Source organism: Geotrypetes seraphini, chromosome 3, assembly GCF_902459505.1.
Source record: "Geotrypetes seraphini chromosome 3, aGeoSer1.1, whole genome shotgun sequence".
In the NCBI taxonomy this organism is placed as follows: domain Eukaryota; kingdom Metazoa; phylum Chordata; class Amphibia; order Gymnophiona; family Dermophiidae; genus Geotrypetes; species Geotrypetes seraphini.
In genome coordinates this window covers 364,116,219-364,134,426 of record NC_047086.1, presented here as the reverse complement: position 1 = coordinate 364,134,426, position 18,208 = coordinate 364,116,219, and the positions used below count along the sequence as shown (strand labels likewise).

Below are 18,208 nucleotides of genomic sequence, written 5' to 3'. Positions count from 1 at the left end.
CAGCAGAGGTTAAAGGTGATTTCCTCTGGCCAGCCCCTGGGACCTTCCCTATGGTGCACCCTGCCACACAGAAACAGGAAACTGCATCAGAAGAGATTGGAAGCAGGAGAGGGAAAGCCCTAGGGATTGGACAGAAGAAGCCTGCATTGATTGCTGCCACAGCTGGCAATCAAGGGCAAATGTGGTTGAACACAGGAGGACAGTGGTGGGAAGAGAGGGGAAGAAGGGAAAGCGCTGGATCCATGGAAGGGGGAAGGAGGGAAAGACACTGAATCCATGGGAGGGGGAAGGAGGAAGATGTAGAGGAGGAGGGAAAAGGAGAGATGCTGGATTATTGGGAGGGAGAGAGAGGGAGGGAGGGAGGGAGGAAGAGAGATACTGGACCTTGGGAAAGAGAGAAAGGAGAGAGGGAAGAAGAGAGACACTGGTTCCATGGAAAGAGGAAAAAGAGGGAGGGAGAGAGATACGAAGAAGCTAGAAGGGGGGCAGGCAGGGAGAGACATTGGATTTGGGTTGGGAGTGAGAGACATATTAGATATATTAGAGGAAGAGACACTGGACCTGGAAGTAAGAAGAAGGAAATATATGGGACCCAACAGGGAAAAAGGGAGAGCTGCTGGGCCTGGGGGAGAGATAGCAATAGAAAGAAAGAGCAATAGGAAAACATGTTGGATTCATTAGGGAGGAGAGTGTGAGATGCAGAACCTCTTAGAGAAAGGAAAAAAAAACTGGTCTGGGGAGAGGAAGAGATGCTGAAGACAATGGGGATAGGAAGGAAGAGAGAGATTGAATCTGCTGGAAGGAGGAGAGATGTTGGAACCAGAGAGGGAGGGAAAGATATGCCATACTATGAGGAGGAAGAGGGATTGTGGTCCTGGATTGGGGAAAGTACTGGAGGCACGGAAGAGAGAGGGGAAGGACAGAGAGAGAAAAAAGATGCTGGGCATAGAGAGAGCATAGGGATAGGGCTAGAGTGCCATTGCTGGATTGGGGAGTAGATAGGGTCACAGAAGAACAATGCTGGATATTATGGGGGAGGGGGGAATAGATAGACAGAATGGCAATGCTGGAAAGGGGGTAGGATAGGAACACAAAGAGACAATGCTAGAAACAGGAAGAGAGATAGGGATACAGAAGGACAGATGCTGGACAGGACAGATAGGGACACATAAGGAAGATGGAGAGTGGATATATACTATATAAAATGCTGAATTTAGGGGGAGGAAATGGACACTGAGAGGTCATATGCTGAACATGGGGTGAGAAAAGGGATAGGGACAGGGAAACAAAAGGGAAATGCTAAACAGGGATATAGATGGATGGATGGTTGACATGGAGAGAGAAGAAATATGAAATAAGAACATAAGATTTGCTGCTGCTAGGTCAGACCAGTGGTCCATCGTGCCCAGCAGTCTGCTCACGCGGTGGCCCTTAGGTCAAAAATCAGTTCCCTATTTGAGTCTAGCCTTACCTACGTATGTTCTGTTCCAGTAGGAACTTATCCAACCTTACCTTGAATTCCTGAAGGGTGCTTTCCCCTCTAACAGCCTCCAGAAGAGCGTTCCAGATTTCTACCACTCTCTGGGTGAAGAAGAACTTCCTTACATTTGTACGGAATCTTTTCCCTTCTAACTTTAGCGAGTGCCCTCTCGTTCTCTTCCTCTTGCAAAGGGTGAACAATCTCTCTTTCTCTACTAAGTCAATTCCCTTCAATATCCACATAGCGGGAGGAAGAATGGATCGACTGGTGACCTGTCTACTGGGAGCCAAGGCAGAAGACATAGTGAGCCACATTGACAGGATCATCGACAGTGTGGAAGAAGAAGATACAGCAGTGGTGATCCATGTGAGCAGCAGGAACTACAACAGGGAAGTACTGAAGGACCAGTTCCGAATGCTAGGAAGGACGCTGAAGACCAGAACGCAGAGGCTAGCATTCTCAGAGTTCTGCTGGTACCCAGGGCTGACGAGAAGAAGCAGATGGAGCTGCAAGCAGTCAACGCATGGATGCGGCGCTGGTGTGAGGAAGAAGGATTCCACTTCATGCGCAACTGGTCGACGTTCTAGGGGAAGAGCAAGTTATTCAGGAAGGATGGACTCCACCTCAGCAGAGACGGAATGAGGCTACTTGCAAGCAACATCCAGAGAGAAGTTGAGAAGTTTTTAAACTAGGAAGAAGGGGAAAGCCGACAGTCGACCAAGAGAGAGAGTCGATGGTTCGGGAACCGGTATACTCAAAGATACCGTGCAGGAAGACAGAGGGGAAGACTCACCAGAGGATCCTGTGCAGGAAGGTAGAGGGGAAGACCCACCGGATCACACGCAAAACAGGTTGAAAGGGACACAAGAGGGAAGAAAATGCAAGAAAGGAATAGGTCGTAAACTCAAGTGTATATACACGAACGCAAGAGCCTAAAGAATAAGATGGGTGAATTAGAAGCTATGGCACAAAAAGATAACGTTGACATCATCGGCGTCACAGAAACATGGTGGACTGAGGAAAACGTCTGGGACACTGTGCTACCGGGATACAAACTATACCGCAGAGACAGAGTGGCTCAAAAAGGTGGGGGGCATTGCCACATACATCAAAGAGGGAATTGAATCTACTGGAGAGAACACACCACAACTGATGGATAAGTTAGAGTCTCTATGGGTCAAAATTCTGGGAACAAATGGACTGGAAATGAAGATTGGCATCTACTACCGACCCCCATGGCAATCCGAAGAAATCGATGGGGAAATGACAGAAGAGATTAAATGCAACTGAAAGGGAGGCAACGCAGTTATCATGAGTGACTTCAACTATCTGGGGATAGACTGGAACCTAGGCGCCTCCGGCTGTGCTAGGGAGACCAAGTTCCTGGATACTATAGGCGATTGCTTCCTGGAACAACTCGTCAAGGAAAATACAAGAGGAAATGCAATTCTGGACTTAATTCTAAATGTACTGCGAGGACTGGCACAAGGTGTTGAAGTAGAAGGGATGCTGGGAAGCAGCGATCTCAATATAACCCACTTTGACCTGGATGCAGGTGAGAAACATTGGTCCAAAACAAAAGCCACGGCGCTGAACTTCTGAAAAGGGAATTACGAAGGGATGAGACTCAAGGTGGGGAAGATTAAGAAAAGGATAAGCACTGTAAAAATGCTAGAGCAAGCTTGGTCCCTTTTTAAGGACACAGTCACCGAGGCGCAAAATCTATATATACGCGTATCAACAAAGGATCCTAGAGGAAAAAGAACAAAGAACCAGCATGGCTCACTGTAGAGGTGAAGGAAGTGATCAGAGACAAGAAAACTTTGTTTAAGGAATGGAAAAGATCAAAAATGGATGAAAACTGGAATAAACACAAACAACATCAACATAGGTGCCATAAGGCAGTAAAAGGGGTCAAAAGAGACTATGAGGAAAAAATAGCCAAGAGGTGAAAAACTTGAAGCCGTTCTTTCGATATATTAAGGGGAAATGATCTGCAAAGGAAGCGGTGGGGCTGTTGGATGACCGTGGAATAAAGGGAGTGCTAAAGGAGGACAAAGAAATCGCAGACAAACTGAACACATTTTTTGCATCTGTATTTACCGAAGAGGATATACACAGCATACTGGAACCCCTCAGGCTATATGCTGGAAACGAAGACAGGAAACCGACAGGGTTGACGATCAGTCTAGAAGAGGTATGCAAGCAGATTGAAAGGCTTAAGAGCGATAAATCCCTGAGTCTGGATGGCATACATTCGAGGGTCATCAAGGAACTGAAAGGGACTATAGCTGAACTGCTTCAGCTAATAGCCAATCTGTCAATTAAATTGGGAAAGATTCCGGAAGACCGGAAGGTGGCGAAAGTTATGCCGATCTTCAAAAAAGGTTTGAGGGGAGATCCGCGAAACTGACCTCGGTACCGGGAAAGATGGTAGAGGCGCTGATAAAGGATTGCATCATTGATCACCTTGACGGACACAATCTGATGAGGACCAGCCAGCATGGTTTCAGTAAAGGCAGATCTTGCCTGACAAACTTGCTGCACTTCTTCGAGGGAGTAAACAGGCAGATTGACAAGGGCGACCTGGTTGACATTGTATATCTGGATTTTCAGAAGGCATTCGACAAAGTTCCACATGAACGACTACTTCGTAAAATCGCATACCATGGAATCGAGGGTGAAATACTCACGTGGATTAAAAATGGCTGGAGCATAGGAAACAGAGAGTGGGGGTAAATGGACAATTCTCAGACTGGAAGAACATCACCAGCGGTAAGGTAACGCCCCTCAGGATCTCTAAGAAACTGTGAGTCTGCAGTTGAAGGCCCTTGTGAAACAAAATCACCACTCCTCCCTTCCCCCCCCCCCCCAGAGCCGAAGCCTCCAGGTGGTCTCCCACCCACCAAGTACAGAGCTTAGCATGTTGCTCGGAGGACAGCCGAGTTTCCTGCAGAAAAGCCAAGGAAGCCTTTCTACGATTCAGCAATTGTAGTATTTTATAACGTTTAATTGGGGAGTGAATCCCCCCACATTCCAAGAAATCAGTTTATGTTCCAGGAAAAATTAAAAAGAGAGATAAAAGCAGGTACAGAATATCCCATATCATAGAACCAGGGGAGTGTCCCAGCCACCACCCCCCTAGCCAAGTAGCCAGGATAGAGCCAGTGGTGGAAAGCAAGTGATCTACATTCAATCGATAAACATCCATGGAGAGTTGGATTCCCAAGTAACAAAAAGCCCATTTCAATGGAAAGGCCCCTCCCCAAGATCTCTGAAGAAGCTTAGTAGAGGCTAATGCCTCCGATTTCTTCAGCTTCAAAGTGAAGCTGGAAAAATCCCCATATTCCCGAATGCTTTCCAGGAGAGTAAACAAGGAACAGTGTGGGTCGGTCAAGAAGACCAGGAGGTCATCAGCAAATGCCGCGACCTTAAAATGAGTGGCATCCAGCTGAAGGCCGCTGATGTCAACATTAGATTGTAGCTCCCTAATCAAAGGATCCAAATAAAGCGCAAACAATAATTGCGAGAGAGGGTAGCCCTGATGAGTGCCCCGACGAATCAGAAAGGGGGTCGACAGTCCATTCACCGAGATCCGTGCTTCCAGATCACAATACAGTGCCTGGATAGCATTAAAAAAAAGGGGCCCATCCCGTACGCATGCAGCACACCGAAGAGGAACCCCCACCTCACACGGTCAAAAGCCTTTTCGGCGTCAAAGCTAACAAGTAAGGTGGGGGTGCCGTCTGCACAGGCTTTCTCCAAGGCCAACAAGATACAGTGAATGTTTTTAGACACCGGATGGTCACGCACAAATCCCACCTGCTGTTCTGACACCAGGGAGGGCAGCACCCAGGCCAGACGATTTGCCAACACCTTAGCCATCAATTTCATCTCAAAATTCAGCAGGGATATGGGTCTGTAAGATTCCGACAGGACTGGGTCCTGACCCAGCTTAGGGAGAACGATAATCTGGGCCAGGCTCAAATAGCGAGGCAGGAAGCCTTTAGCAACACTTAAATTAAAGATCTCTGACAAAACCGGAGCGAGCTTCGCCAGAAGCAACTTGTAGAATTCACCGCGGTAGCCATCCGGTCCCGGAGACTTACCCAACGGGCAAGCACGAATCACCCACTCCACTTCCTCTGCAGTGATAGGGCGCTCCAACATATCCGAGTCCCTAGTGGAGAGATGGGGCAGATCAAGGCTGTCCAGGTAGCCCCGCCCGTCAAGATGATCCTGGCCAGGTGAGTCATACAAGGCAGTGAAAAAAATCCTGCATAATACGACTAATGTCCTCGGTCCTATGATGCAGAGCACCCCGCGAGTCATGCAAAACCGTTAAACCCGCAAACCCGCGATATGAGCAGGCCAAATGGGCCTGCATCTGACTACTCTTATTAGCAAACCTAAACAACTGAAACTTATACAGTAGTAAAAACTTGTTTTTACAAACTAATGCTTATACGCTCTCTATCATCTATTCTCGATACTGCAGCTATCACAACTCTAATTCATTCACTTGTCATCTCTCACCTCGATTATTGTAACTCTCTTTACAACGGACTCCCTCAAAAAGAACTACGGCGATTCCAACTCTTACAAAATACAGCCATTAAACTTATCTACAAGTTAGGAAAATTTGACCATGTCACACCTCTCCTGAAAGAAGCTCATTGGCTACCTATAACCCACTGTATCACATATAAAACAATTATGCAAGTTTTCAAAATTAGACTTACCCACCAACCTTCTTTTCTAGACAAACTTCTAATCCCTTACTGCTCATCACGGACCCTTAGATCAGCCGATCAAAACCTGCTATCTGTTCCCACAATTAAAGAATTTTTCTATACGAGAAAGACTAACTTTTCTGTAGTCGCTCCTACCCTATGGAACGCATTGCCATCCCATATTCGCCACGAGAAATCAATTGATAAATTTAAGACTAAATTAAAAACATTCTTATTTCAAGACGCGTTCTCTTGCTCCTAAGTATAATCTATTCTACAATACTTCAACCGCTTTCAAGAAGCGATCCCATTCCTTATGTTTCATCCTTCCCTTTTCCATTCCCTTTTTTTTTTTTTCCTTGAACTATGCAATTTTTTTTCACTTCCTTCTGTTTATTCCCTACCATCACTTTCCAGTATGTCTAGTTAGAGTCTAAATGTTCACAATCCCCTTTTTTTTTTTCTTTTTATCTTATATATTGTATTAGTTTTATCTTTTATCTTATTTTAACTTGTAAACCGGCTAGATACTTGCTGATAGTCGGTATAGTAAAATTTAATAAACTTGAAACTTAAACTTGAAACTTATAGTGGTCCCGAGACCGCTGCGCCCCTCGGTGTAAAAGTTCATTCAATTCCTGCTGTGCCTCTAAAAGCTGTGTCTTGAGCTCCAACGAAGTGCGGCTGGCAAAGCACCGCCGCAGGACCATAACCCGGTGCTCCAGTGTGAAAATTGCCCTATGGTGCGTTTTAGCCTCGAAGGCCACAAACGCCATAATTTTCCTGCGCAACACGGCCTTCACCATTTCCCAATAAAGGACAGGATCCTCCCTGTGTTCCCCACTAGTATGTGTAAAATCTCCCTACTTGTTCACTAAGAAATCGTGAAAGCGGGTGTTCCGATACAAGTGACAAGGGAATTTCCACTGGGTGCCATCCTCCCGGGTGGGCCCCCAATGGCAACTAAGACACACCCACAGGTGATCCAAAATTTCAATGGGGCCGAGCACCGCCTCCTTAACCTCAGGAAGCAGTTCTCTGGAAAGGAGGATAAGATCAATCCGCGAAAGCATCCCATGGGCTCTAGAAAGATGAGAGTAGTCGAGCTCCACCGGGTGTAGAACTCTCCAAACATCCAGCAGGCCCAAAGAAGAAGCCAAGGCCCCAGTGCAGGCCTTGAGAGTCTCCCTCCCCGACGAATTAGAGCAATCCAGCTTCGGGTCAGGAACCTCATTAAAATCTCCCCCAAGGATCAGGGGAATATTCCCAAATTGCAACAAGAGGTTACGCAGATTCTGAAAAAATTTGGCAGAGGCATTAATAGAGGCATACAGATTACATAAAAGTAAGGGCTTATTGTTAAGAGTAACCAAGGTGATAAGATAACGCTCCTCAGGATCTCTAAGAACTCTGTGAGTCTGCAGATGAAGTCCCTTGCGAAACAAAATCACCACCCCTCCCTTCCCCCCCCCCCAAAGCCGAGGTATCTAGGTGGTGTCCCACCCACCAAGTACAGAGCTTAGCATGTTCCTTGGAGGACAGCCGATTTTCCTGCAGAAAAGCCAAGGAAGCCTTTCTATGATTCAGTAATTGTAGTATTTTATAACGTTTAACTGGGGAGTGAATCCCCCCACATTCCAAGAAATCAGTTTATGTTCCAGGAACAACTAAAAAGAGAGATAAAAGCAGGTACAGAATATCCCATTTCATAGAACCAGGGGAGTGTCACAGCCACCCCCCCTAGCAGCAAAACACCATGGAGACCACCAATCCCCACTTGTCTGAACCAAGGAAAACCCCTCCCCCCAACAAGACCCCTCTCCCCCTCACACCCCCCTCATGCTCTCAACTCCCCCCCAACCCATCCCCTACACCACACCCCAATGGGTGTCACATTCAGAAAGCAGTATACACCCACTGCAGGATCCCTACAACAGCGCCCTAGATCCAAGCCCCCTTTGCCTGGGCCCCCGTAATAGCAGACCCCCCCAACATACAAAACCCCATGGCTCCTGGAGAGAGGAAATAAAGAGGGACAAGGCATAAATGGAGCTCCTGGAAAAGATGAAAGAATCAAAAGAACAGAAACGCCACGCTTCCCACCTCACATCAGTACAGAAAAAAGGGGATCCAAAGAGATAACCCTGTAAAATCCCAATACAGTAAAACAAACTGGCCTTAACCCAAGCCCATACCCCCCCCCCCCCACCACCACCACCACAACCACCGCAGAGCAGAGTTATCTAGAAATGGTAGAACTGCCTGGAAGACAAAAATGCACACCCAGGTCCAAGCACAGAATCACAAAGCTCCGCATCAGAAACCCACAGACCCAAAAAGGGAGGGGGCAGAGGGACACAACCCAAGAAATAAATACAATAGCATAACATCAACAGAACTGTGCAGTAAATCCCCGCATCCACTCACACCATGGAGTATCTAGTAAAGCGGAGGAAAACCACAACGCCAGCCAGGACTCCCGGACTAACATCCCCTACACACTCCGAACACATAATCTCCACTCACCCAAACAGAACCCAGCCAAACCAAAGACAGCCCCAGCACAAACACCCACAGACACCACCAGCACGCATCCTCTCCCCCCCTCCCCCCGCATCAGAAAACACTCTAGGCTTACAGCAGAGTTCCGAAAGAAGGGCAAGAGCAAGGCCAGCCCAGGTCCAAGTCAAGGCATAAAGGGCCCTTCTCCAGAGGCCTATACGAAAAGCCCCAAGGCACAAAGTTCAGACCCCGAAGGGACTACCAACAGAGCCCAAGCAAAGCTCACAGGGTGGCTTTGGGAATCTGCTCTTCCACAAAGCGCTGAGCAGTCTCTGGAGATTCAAAGTGATGCGCTTTACCCGAGTGCATCACCCGTAAGCTTGCTGGATACTGAAGAGAAAAAGGTATTTTCCGTCGAACCAAAGTGGTACATAGCGGGGAAAACTTTCGGCGAGCCTGGGAGACCTCCGCAGAGTAGTCCTGGAAACAGAGGATGGAGTTATTGTGTATTTGAGTTTCTTCCCCTGATGCAGGGCCCGAAGCACCTCGATCTTGTGCTGGTAATTCAAAAGACGGCAGATCACCACCCTTGGACGATTGGCACCGTCCCTCCTCTGCCCCAGGCGATGGGTCCGTTCAATCCGCAGGGGGCCCAGCTTCTGCGGGACGGCGAGAGAATCCATCAGCCATTGTTCCAAGACGTCACCCAGGTCACCCTCTGCAATGGACTCGGGCAGGCCAATAAACCGGAGATTGTTCCGGCGGGACCGGTTCTCAAGATCCTCAATCTTGGCCTTAAGTGCTGCCAGCGAGGTGGTATGTGCCCGCTTGTTCTTGGGAGAGCCACTGGACAGAGTCTTCGGTATTGCTGACACGCTGCTGCGTGTCCTGGACCTCAGATGTTAATGTTGCAAAGCGCTGATCCAGGGTATCGTTTATCGAGGATCTGTTGTAACATGGCACCGAGAGTGCCCTCCAGTGCAGACGGCACCTCCACTGTCACCTCCATGACCCAGAGGGAGCTAGGGGATTCCGGAGATACAGGAGCCATGTGTGCCGACATCTTAATTTCCAACAGCTTCCCCTGCTCTTGGCTCCTTGTTGGTTGTTTCGCTGCCATCCCACCGCTACCTGCACCAAGCACTCCAAGGGGCCGAGGACGTGATCCCCGCAGCAGGTAACTAATTTAGTAGGGCAAAACTGCTGATTAAATGCCAGATCTGCAGCAGGCATATCGGAGCCGCAAGAGCACACAACCTCACAGCCCCATGCTTCCGCCGGAAGTCTAGAGTTAAGGAATTTGTGTCACTGGACATCATAGGTGGTTTAAAAGTTGTCCTGGAGAAGCATGACAACACATGTTGTCTTGGGACAGTGGCACCATGTAAAATCCATCCTTTGAAATCTGTTGATAATGACATCTAATGGTTAGATGTATTATCACCCTTAGTTTTATTTTATTATTCTTCCAAAGCAACAAAATGTTTGGCAACCATTCAATTCAATCTGTCCCTCCCCCAGCCCCTACGGGTCAGACACACACACACACACACTATCTCTCTCTCTGGCAATTTCATGCTTTTCCTACATGTTAAGTGCCTGTTAGCTCTTTTGCCTCTAGTTCCCTGTACTGCTCTCTTCCTGTAATTCATCAATTTTTATAAGCTCAAGTATTACTAAAATGTTTAAAAAAAAATTTAAATAGCTGATTTTAGCATAACTACAGTGTACCAAGAGGGCAGACCAGCTGTTGCTTTATGCGCTGCCTTCTTAAGTGATGGATTTTGGAGCAGGATGGATCTATGAGGATTGTGAAACATGCTCAAAAATTTTTGGCATTGCAAAAGGAGTTTAGATACTTGAGCCTATCAAAGTGCTAATAGTTCATACTATCCATTATGTATCCCCAATTGTTATTATTTCATTGACACATGTTGAAATTGTTCCCGATATGTACTATAAATAATCAGTCACAAAATCACAGCTCTAAATACTCTATAGTTTAAAAGATTATATCATAATGTTTGATATAATCTTTTAAACTATAGAGTATTTAGAACTGTGATTTTGTGAGTGAGCATCATTGGTTGAAAAGACACCTCCCTTGCCTTTTCTGCTTGACCGACTAAAGATAGGCGCTGGAAATGAAGGCCAGGGTTTTCCAGGAAGCCTGTGTGACTGTCTTTTGGGATACTGTACCTGGGTATAAAAGAATATTGATTTATCTTTCCATCTCATCCTGACTGTACAAGGCACTGGGAAGAGGGGACCAGACCAGCTTTGGAACTTACTGTTGATCTATGCAGTGTGATGGAGTTCTCCCCTGATCTCTTTCTCAATTATTGCTAAGTAGTATATAGAAATAAAACAAAAGCAAAGGAAATAAGGTAATACCTTTTTTATTGGACTAACTTACCTTATTTCCTTTGTTTCTGTTTTATTTCTATACATTACCTTGAAAAGTGGACTAACACAGCCACCACATCATTTCGCTCAATTATTGCTGGAAGCTTTAGCCTGCCAAGTGGAGAACTAACCCACTGCAATGCCCTCACTGTATCTTTTGAAATTTCTGTTTGGCTTCCTGAATAAATAATGAAACGTGGCACGTCGAGGCCAAAGAACATTATTTAACAGATAAATGATGTTTATTTTTTGATGCTTTGCACAATAATAACCTACGGTTTATCTGAAGGTACAGCGATGATTGGGTGGTGAGGTTTTTGGGGGAACTTGTTCCCCTTTTTCCTCCATGTCTCTGAGCACAACCTTCTGATTAGAAAAACTATATGAAAATAAATTTAACTAACTTTTTGACTTTAATATAAAAATCCTTTTATGAAAGCATGTTGTGTAGTATATTCTCACTGGAATCTTTGGCATGACAATCCCTAGGTTCAACATCTCTCCCTCTCTCCTCCACATCTAAGGAAGCACTTTTTTACAGAAAGGGTAGCAGATGCATGGAATAGTTTGAATTCAAGAACGTGTGGGACAGGCATGTGTAGGGTTGCCAGATTTTCCAATTAGAAAATCCGGACCTCTAAACCTGCCCCCAGTTTCACTTTAGCCCTGGCCCCCACTGTCTGCTCTTGTCGGGCAGGGAGGAAGTCCACGTGTGCGTGTGGCATCCGCGCATGCACGGACTTCCTCCCTGCCCGACACAATTTCAGGAGGTGCCGGGTTTTGAAAAGCTGTCCGAACCCCTGGACATGTCCTCAAAAAGGAGTGAGTTTTATGGTGTCATTGCAGATTAAAAATAATATCTCCCTACAAATTTGACTATAAATAATCAGAAAATATTCTAAAACTCATTCCTCAGATCTGGCATATTCTCTATTTTCCATTGCAAAGTCAGAATGAGAGTGTCTGTCAAGTAGGGCCTGGATTCTGTAACCGGTGTTGTTGTCGGTGGCCACCTTCAAAGCGGCTGCAATTGTGTGTCAAAGGAGGACATGTCCGGGGAAATCCAGACATTGGTAACTCTAAGCATGTGGGATCTCTTAGGGAGGGGAGGAGATAGTAGATGCTGTGGATGGGCTATTTGACCTTTATCTGCCATCATGATTCTATGTTCAGTGGTGTGATCGGCATCTCTCTTTGCAATTCCCTCCCTCGCCCATTCTCCTTTACTTTCAAAGTTGCTTAGCAACTGTGGAAGCTTTCTCTGAGGGATAGATGCCAATCATGCCACAGATAGGGGTGGCGATTAAATTTATTAGCCGTGATTAATTTTTTTAACACGACTAATAAATAACATGTTACTCATGGCATTAACTGTGCTTAATACACAGCCCTAATTTATATGCATATCCATATACCCAAGTTTGTAAAATATGCTTTTCGGCAAGTGTAAATATGTACCATTTGTGTTCTATAGAGGCTGATTCTATGAATCTGTTTCATAAAGGTACTCCTTTTTGGACTTTCCACACAGAAGTCATGTTATAATCTATAATTTATAAATTCAGGTACTATCTACCAACATCTACAAAATTACAATTAATTTTTCTTGAATAAGACAACTTCTGGCAGCATAATATATTCTGATGTATCTACTATTGTGTATTTGTCTGTTATCATTAGCTTAGATTTTCTTTGGTTTTAATTCCATTTTCTCTAATGTACTGTAGGACATTTATCTATGCAGCCTTGACTAAAGGAAGACCTACCCCTCTTCGTATAGTTATCCAAGCTGTAATATTCTGTACCTTTAACGGCTTCCTTCAAGGGCACTGCATGGTTTATGGTACTGAATACCCTGCCACCTGGTTTACGGACAGCAGATTTACCTCAGGTAATTTGTTTATTATTTAATGTGATTACATTATAAAAAGATATCTTCAGTATCAGTTCAAATGTTTAGTACCACAAATCAGCTACATGTCACATGGCTAAAAATATAAACATCACCTTGACTAAGGCCGTAAATTCAAAATTGAAGAGCATTTATTATTATGGAATAACTAAGTTATTTACAGAGAAGGAAATATTTAAAGTACTTATGCAAATGAGAGCAAATATAGCCATAAGCAGGGGCGGCCCTATAAGGAGGCCAACTGAGACAGCTGCCTTAGGTGGCACTCTTGAGGAAGTGGCATCTTGCTGCAGACCAGCCTACCTGCTAGTCTGCTTTCTCTGCCGCTCCCCTTCCTGGCATCTAGTTCTTTCACCCTCTTCCCCAGATCAGCATTTTTTTCTCTCCTCCAACCCACATCTACCTTAGATTTGTCAGCAGCAGCATTGATTTCACAGAGCGGCCCTTCTAACCCCGGCGCTTCTCTCCACTGTGGCTTGCCCCACTGGAAATAGGAAGTTGCCAGAGAAGGTGGGCTGCAATGGAGAGAAGTGCTGGGATCGCCAGGGCCATTATGTGAATCACTGCCACCGCCGCCAAATCTACAAGTAGATACAGGGGGATGGAAAATAATGCTGATTGGGGGGAGAAGGTGAAAAGATTAAATGGCGGGAAGGGGAGTAGCAGAGAGAACTGACCAGCAGGCAGCCTGGCCAGCAGCAAGATGCTGCTCCCTCAACAGTGCCTGATATTGGACCCGGGGCAGTGGCATACCAAGGGGCAGGCAAGGGGGGTGGAGCAGTCCACCCCAGGTGCAGCCCATAAGGGAGTGCTCCGAGGGCCAGTGCTGTGATCTTCTTCCGGAAGTGACAGTCTTCACAATTCTCTGCTCTGCCGGCATCAGGCCTTCCTCTCTGCCAGGTCCTACCTGTCAGAGAGGAAGATTCGAAGCCAGCAAACCCGTGAGTTGTGAAGGCTGTGCTGCCGAAAGAGGGGGAGGGATGACAAATAGAGAGAGGGAAGGAGAAGGGAGACCAGGGATGGGAGGGAAAGTAAGGGCAGCACAAGGTCCCTTTACAGCCCATCATGAAAACAAATACACCCGTTTACTATCTTTAGTTTTATTTAAAAATAGTAAATTTGGGCCTGTGTCTGAGACCAAAGTGGCATCAGACATCTGTGAAGAAGCTCCCACTTTTAAGGCAAATTTTCTTTGTTCCATTGCTGTTTTCTACTTATGTTTATGCCTAAGTGTCGAGGGAGGCAGCTGAACTGAGGAAGGAGCTCAGCTTAGATGATGAGGTTTCAGAGAACCTAAGAGGACCATCCACCCTTCTCCTTCCTGAGAGATTGCAAGAGCTGGATACCGGAGCTATGGAAAGACCTGTGGAAGATGGCAATCAACTTGGTTGCTGTCTCTAGTGCACTTGAAAGTATTTCCATCACAAATGATGATGCCAGGTCAGATGAAGACGCTACTACAAGAAGGGGTGCTGCAGTTGGTCACCCTTGGTAGAGAGTGCAGTGTTCTCCCCAGAAATTTTGGCATGAAAAAGTAGCCGGGTGGGGTGGGGCGGGACGGGGAAATTTGGTGGTGGGGAAAATGAAGGGCTCCTTTTACTAAGCTGCAATAGCGTTTTTAGCGCGTGCAGAATTGCTGCGCTACACGGCTAGAACTAATGCCAGCGTCTAGTGCGTGCGGCAATTCTGCACGAGCTAAGCGCGGGGTAAAACCGCTATCGCAGCTTAGTAAAAGGAGCCCTAAATGTGTACTATTTGTATTAGTTAATTATTATTAGTTATTTTCCAATGCTCAATATGACTGCCTTTCTTAAGGTTTGACACTTGTTCCATAATATTTATATTAAATTTAAGAAGTATCCAATTCTAGAAGTGAATAATTAGATATTTGCCCTCTTTCAAATGGTATAGAGCAGAGTCTCTCAAACTTTTTTAACTCCGGCACACTAAACACAGCAAATGTTTTTTTGTGGCACACTAAATGCAGCAAATGTTTTTCATGGCAGGAAAAAATTTCTGGGGAGAACACTGTTGCCATTAGTTTTCAAGGTCCAATCACATCAAAGAATGATGCTTATCTGGGCAGTTGTATAATAAAAAGAATGGATAAGATAACATGAGAAGTGAAATTGTCATGAATCAGAGGGATACATACCCTGTAGGTCCTAAAAGCAGGCTTGTGGATTAGATATAAACTATGAAGGCAGTGGCGTACCTAGCATATGTGACACCCGAGGCCCATCATTTTTTGACACCCCCCATCTGTATGAAAAACATGATTTTTAGTAACAATCTACACATCACACAAGAGTGTACCTAGGAAAAGGCAGCATCTTACATATTGCAGTGAGCAGTACATCAATACACCCATTGTAAAACTAAACAAGCCAGATTAGTACAGATCAATCCTACACAGTCAATCTTAACTGAAAACCATGTCTTTCGAACACACAGAACACAGAAAACACCTTCGCCTAGTATGGAATATGTAATCACAAACTAACCCCTCTCCCTTTTACAAAACTGTAATGTGGTTCATAGAATTCTGAGCAATTACTACCATGGCCGGTTCTAAAAAAACGCTCTACAGTTTTGTAAAAAGGGGGATAAAATAGAAAAACGTAGACAAAGGTTAAATTGAACCACCAAGAAGCTGGACTCTGCATATAATGCAACATCACAGAAACAGCGATGCATCTTCCCTAAAGCAAAAAAATAAATAAATATAATTTTTTTCTACATTGTCTTCTCTGGTTTCTGCTTTCCTTACAGTCTTGTCACTCTCTTCCTTTCATCCACTGTCTACCCTCTCTCTGCCCCTTCTATATGGCATCTTCTCTCCTTGTATTCCCCTTCCATCTCTCCCTTCACCCCTATTAGTCTGGCATCCATCATCTTCCCTTCCCTCCTCCAATGGTCTGGCATCTCTCTCCTCTTCTTCCCTTCCCTTTCCCACACCCCCATGGTCTGGCATTTCACTCTCTCCTCTCCCTTCCCACGTCCATTAGCATCTGCCCCCTTTCTTTCCCTCCAACCCAATTCCATCCAGTATCCTTCCCCCTTATGTCTCTCTCTCCTTTCCCTGCACACCAATTCCATCAGCATCTGCCCCCTTTCTCTCCCTCCACCACCCTTCCATACCACCCTGACTCCCTTTTTCTCCCTGCACCCCTTTCTATGCTCCTCTCTCCCTCCAATCCAGCAAGGTCCCATGATGACTGCTTCTGTTGCCTCTGCCTCTGGAAGATGTAAGTGACGTTGGAGGGGGTGGGCCGGCAGATGCAGGGAGTTACGGCAAGGTTCCGCAATGACTGCAGCTGCCGGTCCACCACTTCCAACGCCACTTCCATCTTCCGGAGGCAGAGGCGGCAAATGCAGTCATCACGGGACCTTCCTGCACTTCAGTGCGGCTGCCGACTCTGCTTCGGAATAAGTACAGCAGCCGCGCTGAGGTGCAGGTGCCATTTAGAGCAGCTTGGAAGGTTCTGGATCCAGCTGGCTGTGTACTCCCTCTAGGGCTAGCACCCGGGGCGGTCTGCCACTGTATGAGGGGACAAAAAAATAATAAAAAGAATGGATAACTTGACCGATTTACACATGTCATACAATTATAACCACAAAAATATGTCATAAAATGTAATTCTAAACTCAAAAGACTCCAGACGAAAAGCAGATTATAGAAAGAAAACCAGAAAAGACCAAACCCATAGTACTATGATTCAAATGCTAAAATCGGATATGTCCATTATAAAGAGACGTGTGGATCACTGCTAATTATAACAAGTGAGTCTTTAAAATATGAGACGGTAACGGATAGCCAGACCTGGTGGACGGAAGTGATAAATACTGGAGCCAAAACCAAAGCACCGTGATGAAACTTGAATGGAAATATGGATACCTATTTATACTTTTGAGTAAAATTGTGATGCAAACGTGTCATAGAAAAGAATAAATAACATGTAAACTAAAAACCAAGAACAACATATTTTAACACCGAACTCAGAATTAATGAAATAACATGCTAAAAGAACTTAACCCCCCCTAAAATAGGGCATATACATACTTAAAATGATGGCTGGTTACAAACAAGTTTCAAGTTTATTATAAAATTTGATTAATCGCCATTCCAAATTCTAAGCGATGTACAAATCAATAAAAATTACAGAACTATGGGAAACAAACACAACTAACAAAGGGACTAAATCTACTAAAAATATTAAAAACCAATTTATACAAACATAATAAGACAAAAGGAAAGGCAAGGAAAGAAATACAATCTAATGAATATGAGGAAAAACAATTAAGGTTAAAAACAATAGGAAAGGGAAGGAAAAAACTCTCAAAAACTATAAAGATAAAAAAGAGAGCCATAAGCAATTCATTTAGTTATTGAATGCATCTTTAAAAAAGAAAACTCTTAAGTTTGCTCTTAAATTTTTCCAAATTCTTTTCCTCTCTTAAATAAATTGGAAGTGAATTCCATGTTTGAGGAGCTGTGATGGAAAAGATAGATTGCCGCCGTGTGTTAATAATTTTGAGAGAGGGAATGACCAATAAATGTTGGTCATTCGACCTCAGTAATCTGGATGAAGTATAAGGTATCAAGGCTTTATAAATAAAAGCTGGGGTTTTAAATATAAGAGATTTAAAGGTGAGTAAGCTTAATTTATACAATATACAATGTGCGACTGGAAGCCAATGTGCTTTGTTAAGTAAAGGAGTTACATGATCAAATTTCTTTGCTTTCATAATAAGTTTAATTGAAGCATTCTGGATGATCTGCAGACGCCTAATTTCCTTTTGAGCCATTCCCTTAAATAGGGCATTGAAGTAGTCAATTTTTGAAATAACCATAGAATGAATTAGTATATTCAACGATCTTGGACATAAGAATGTAGATGTTGAGTGAATTTGACGAAGTCTGAAAAAAGTTGATTTAACAACGTGGCTAATATGGTCATGATAAGTTAATTTGTTATCAAAGATAACCTCTAAAATCCTAATTTTATTTATCAGCTTCAGGGTGATACCTTTGATAGAAATTGGAAAGGTAAGTTTATAACTATCTTTCCAGGGAAAGAGCATAATATTTGTTTTATTAATGTTAAGGGATAATCTATTGGTATCAAGCCATTGGTGAATCTGTTCTAGTTTCTCATTAATAGCTGATATTTC

At 44.7% G+C, this 18,208-nt stretch overlaps 1 protein-coding gene across 3 annotated transcripts in view; it reads left to right on the top strand.

Annotated features, from left to right (window-relative positions):
- SRD5A2 (steroid 5 alpha-reductase 2) overlaps window positions 1–18,208 on the top strand; it is a 370,146-nt gene that overhangs the window by 309,187 nt on the left and 42,751 nt on the right. For all 3 annotated transcript variants that reach the window (XM_033935449.1, XM_033935448.1, XM_033935450.1), the window contains exon 2: window positions 12,849–13,012. In XM_033935449.1, coding sequence (XP_033791340.1) covers window positions 12,849–13,012 — 164 coding nt within the window. The remainder of the gene's footprint in view (window positions 1–12,848; window positions 13,013–18,208) is intronic.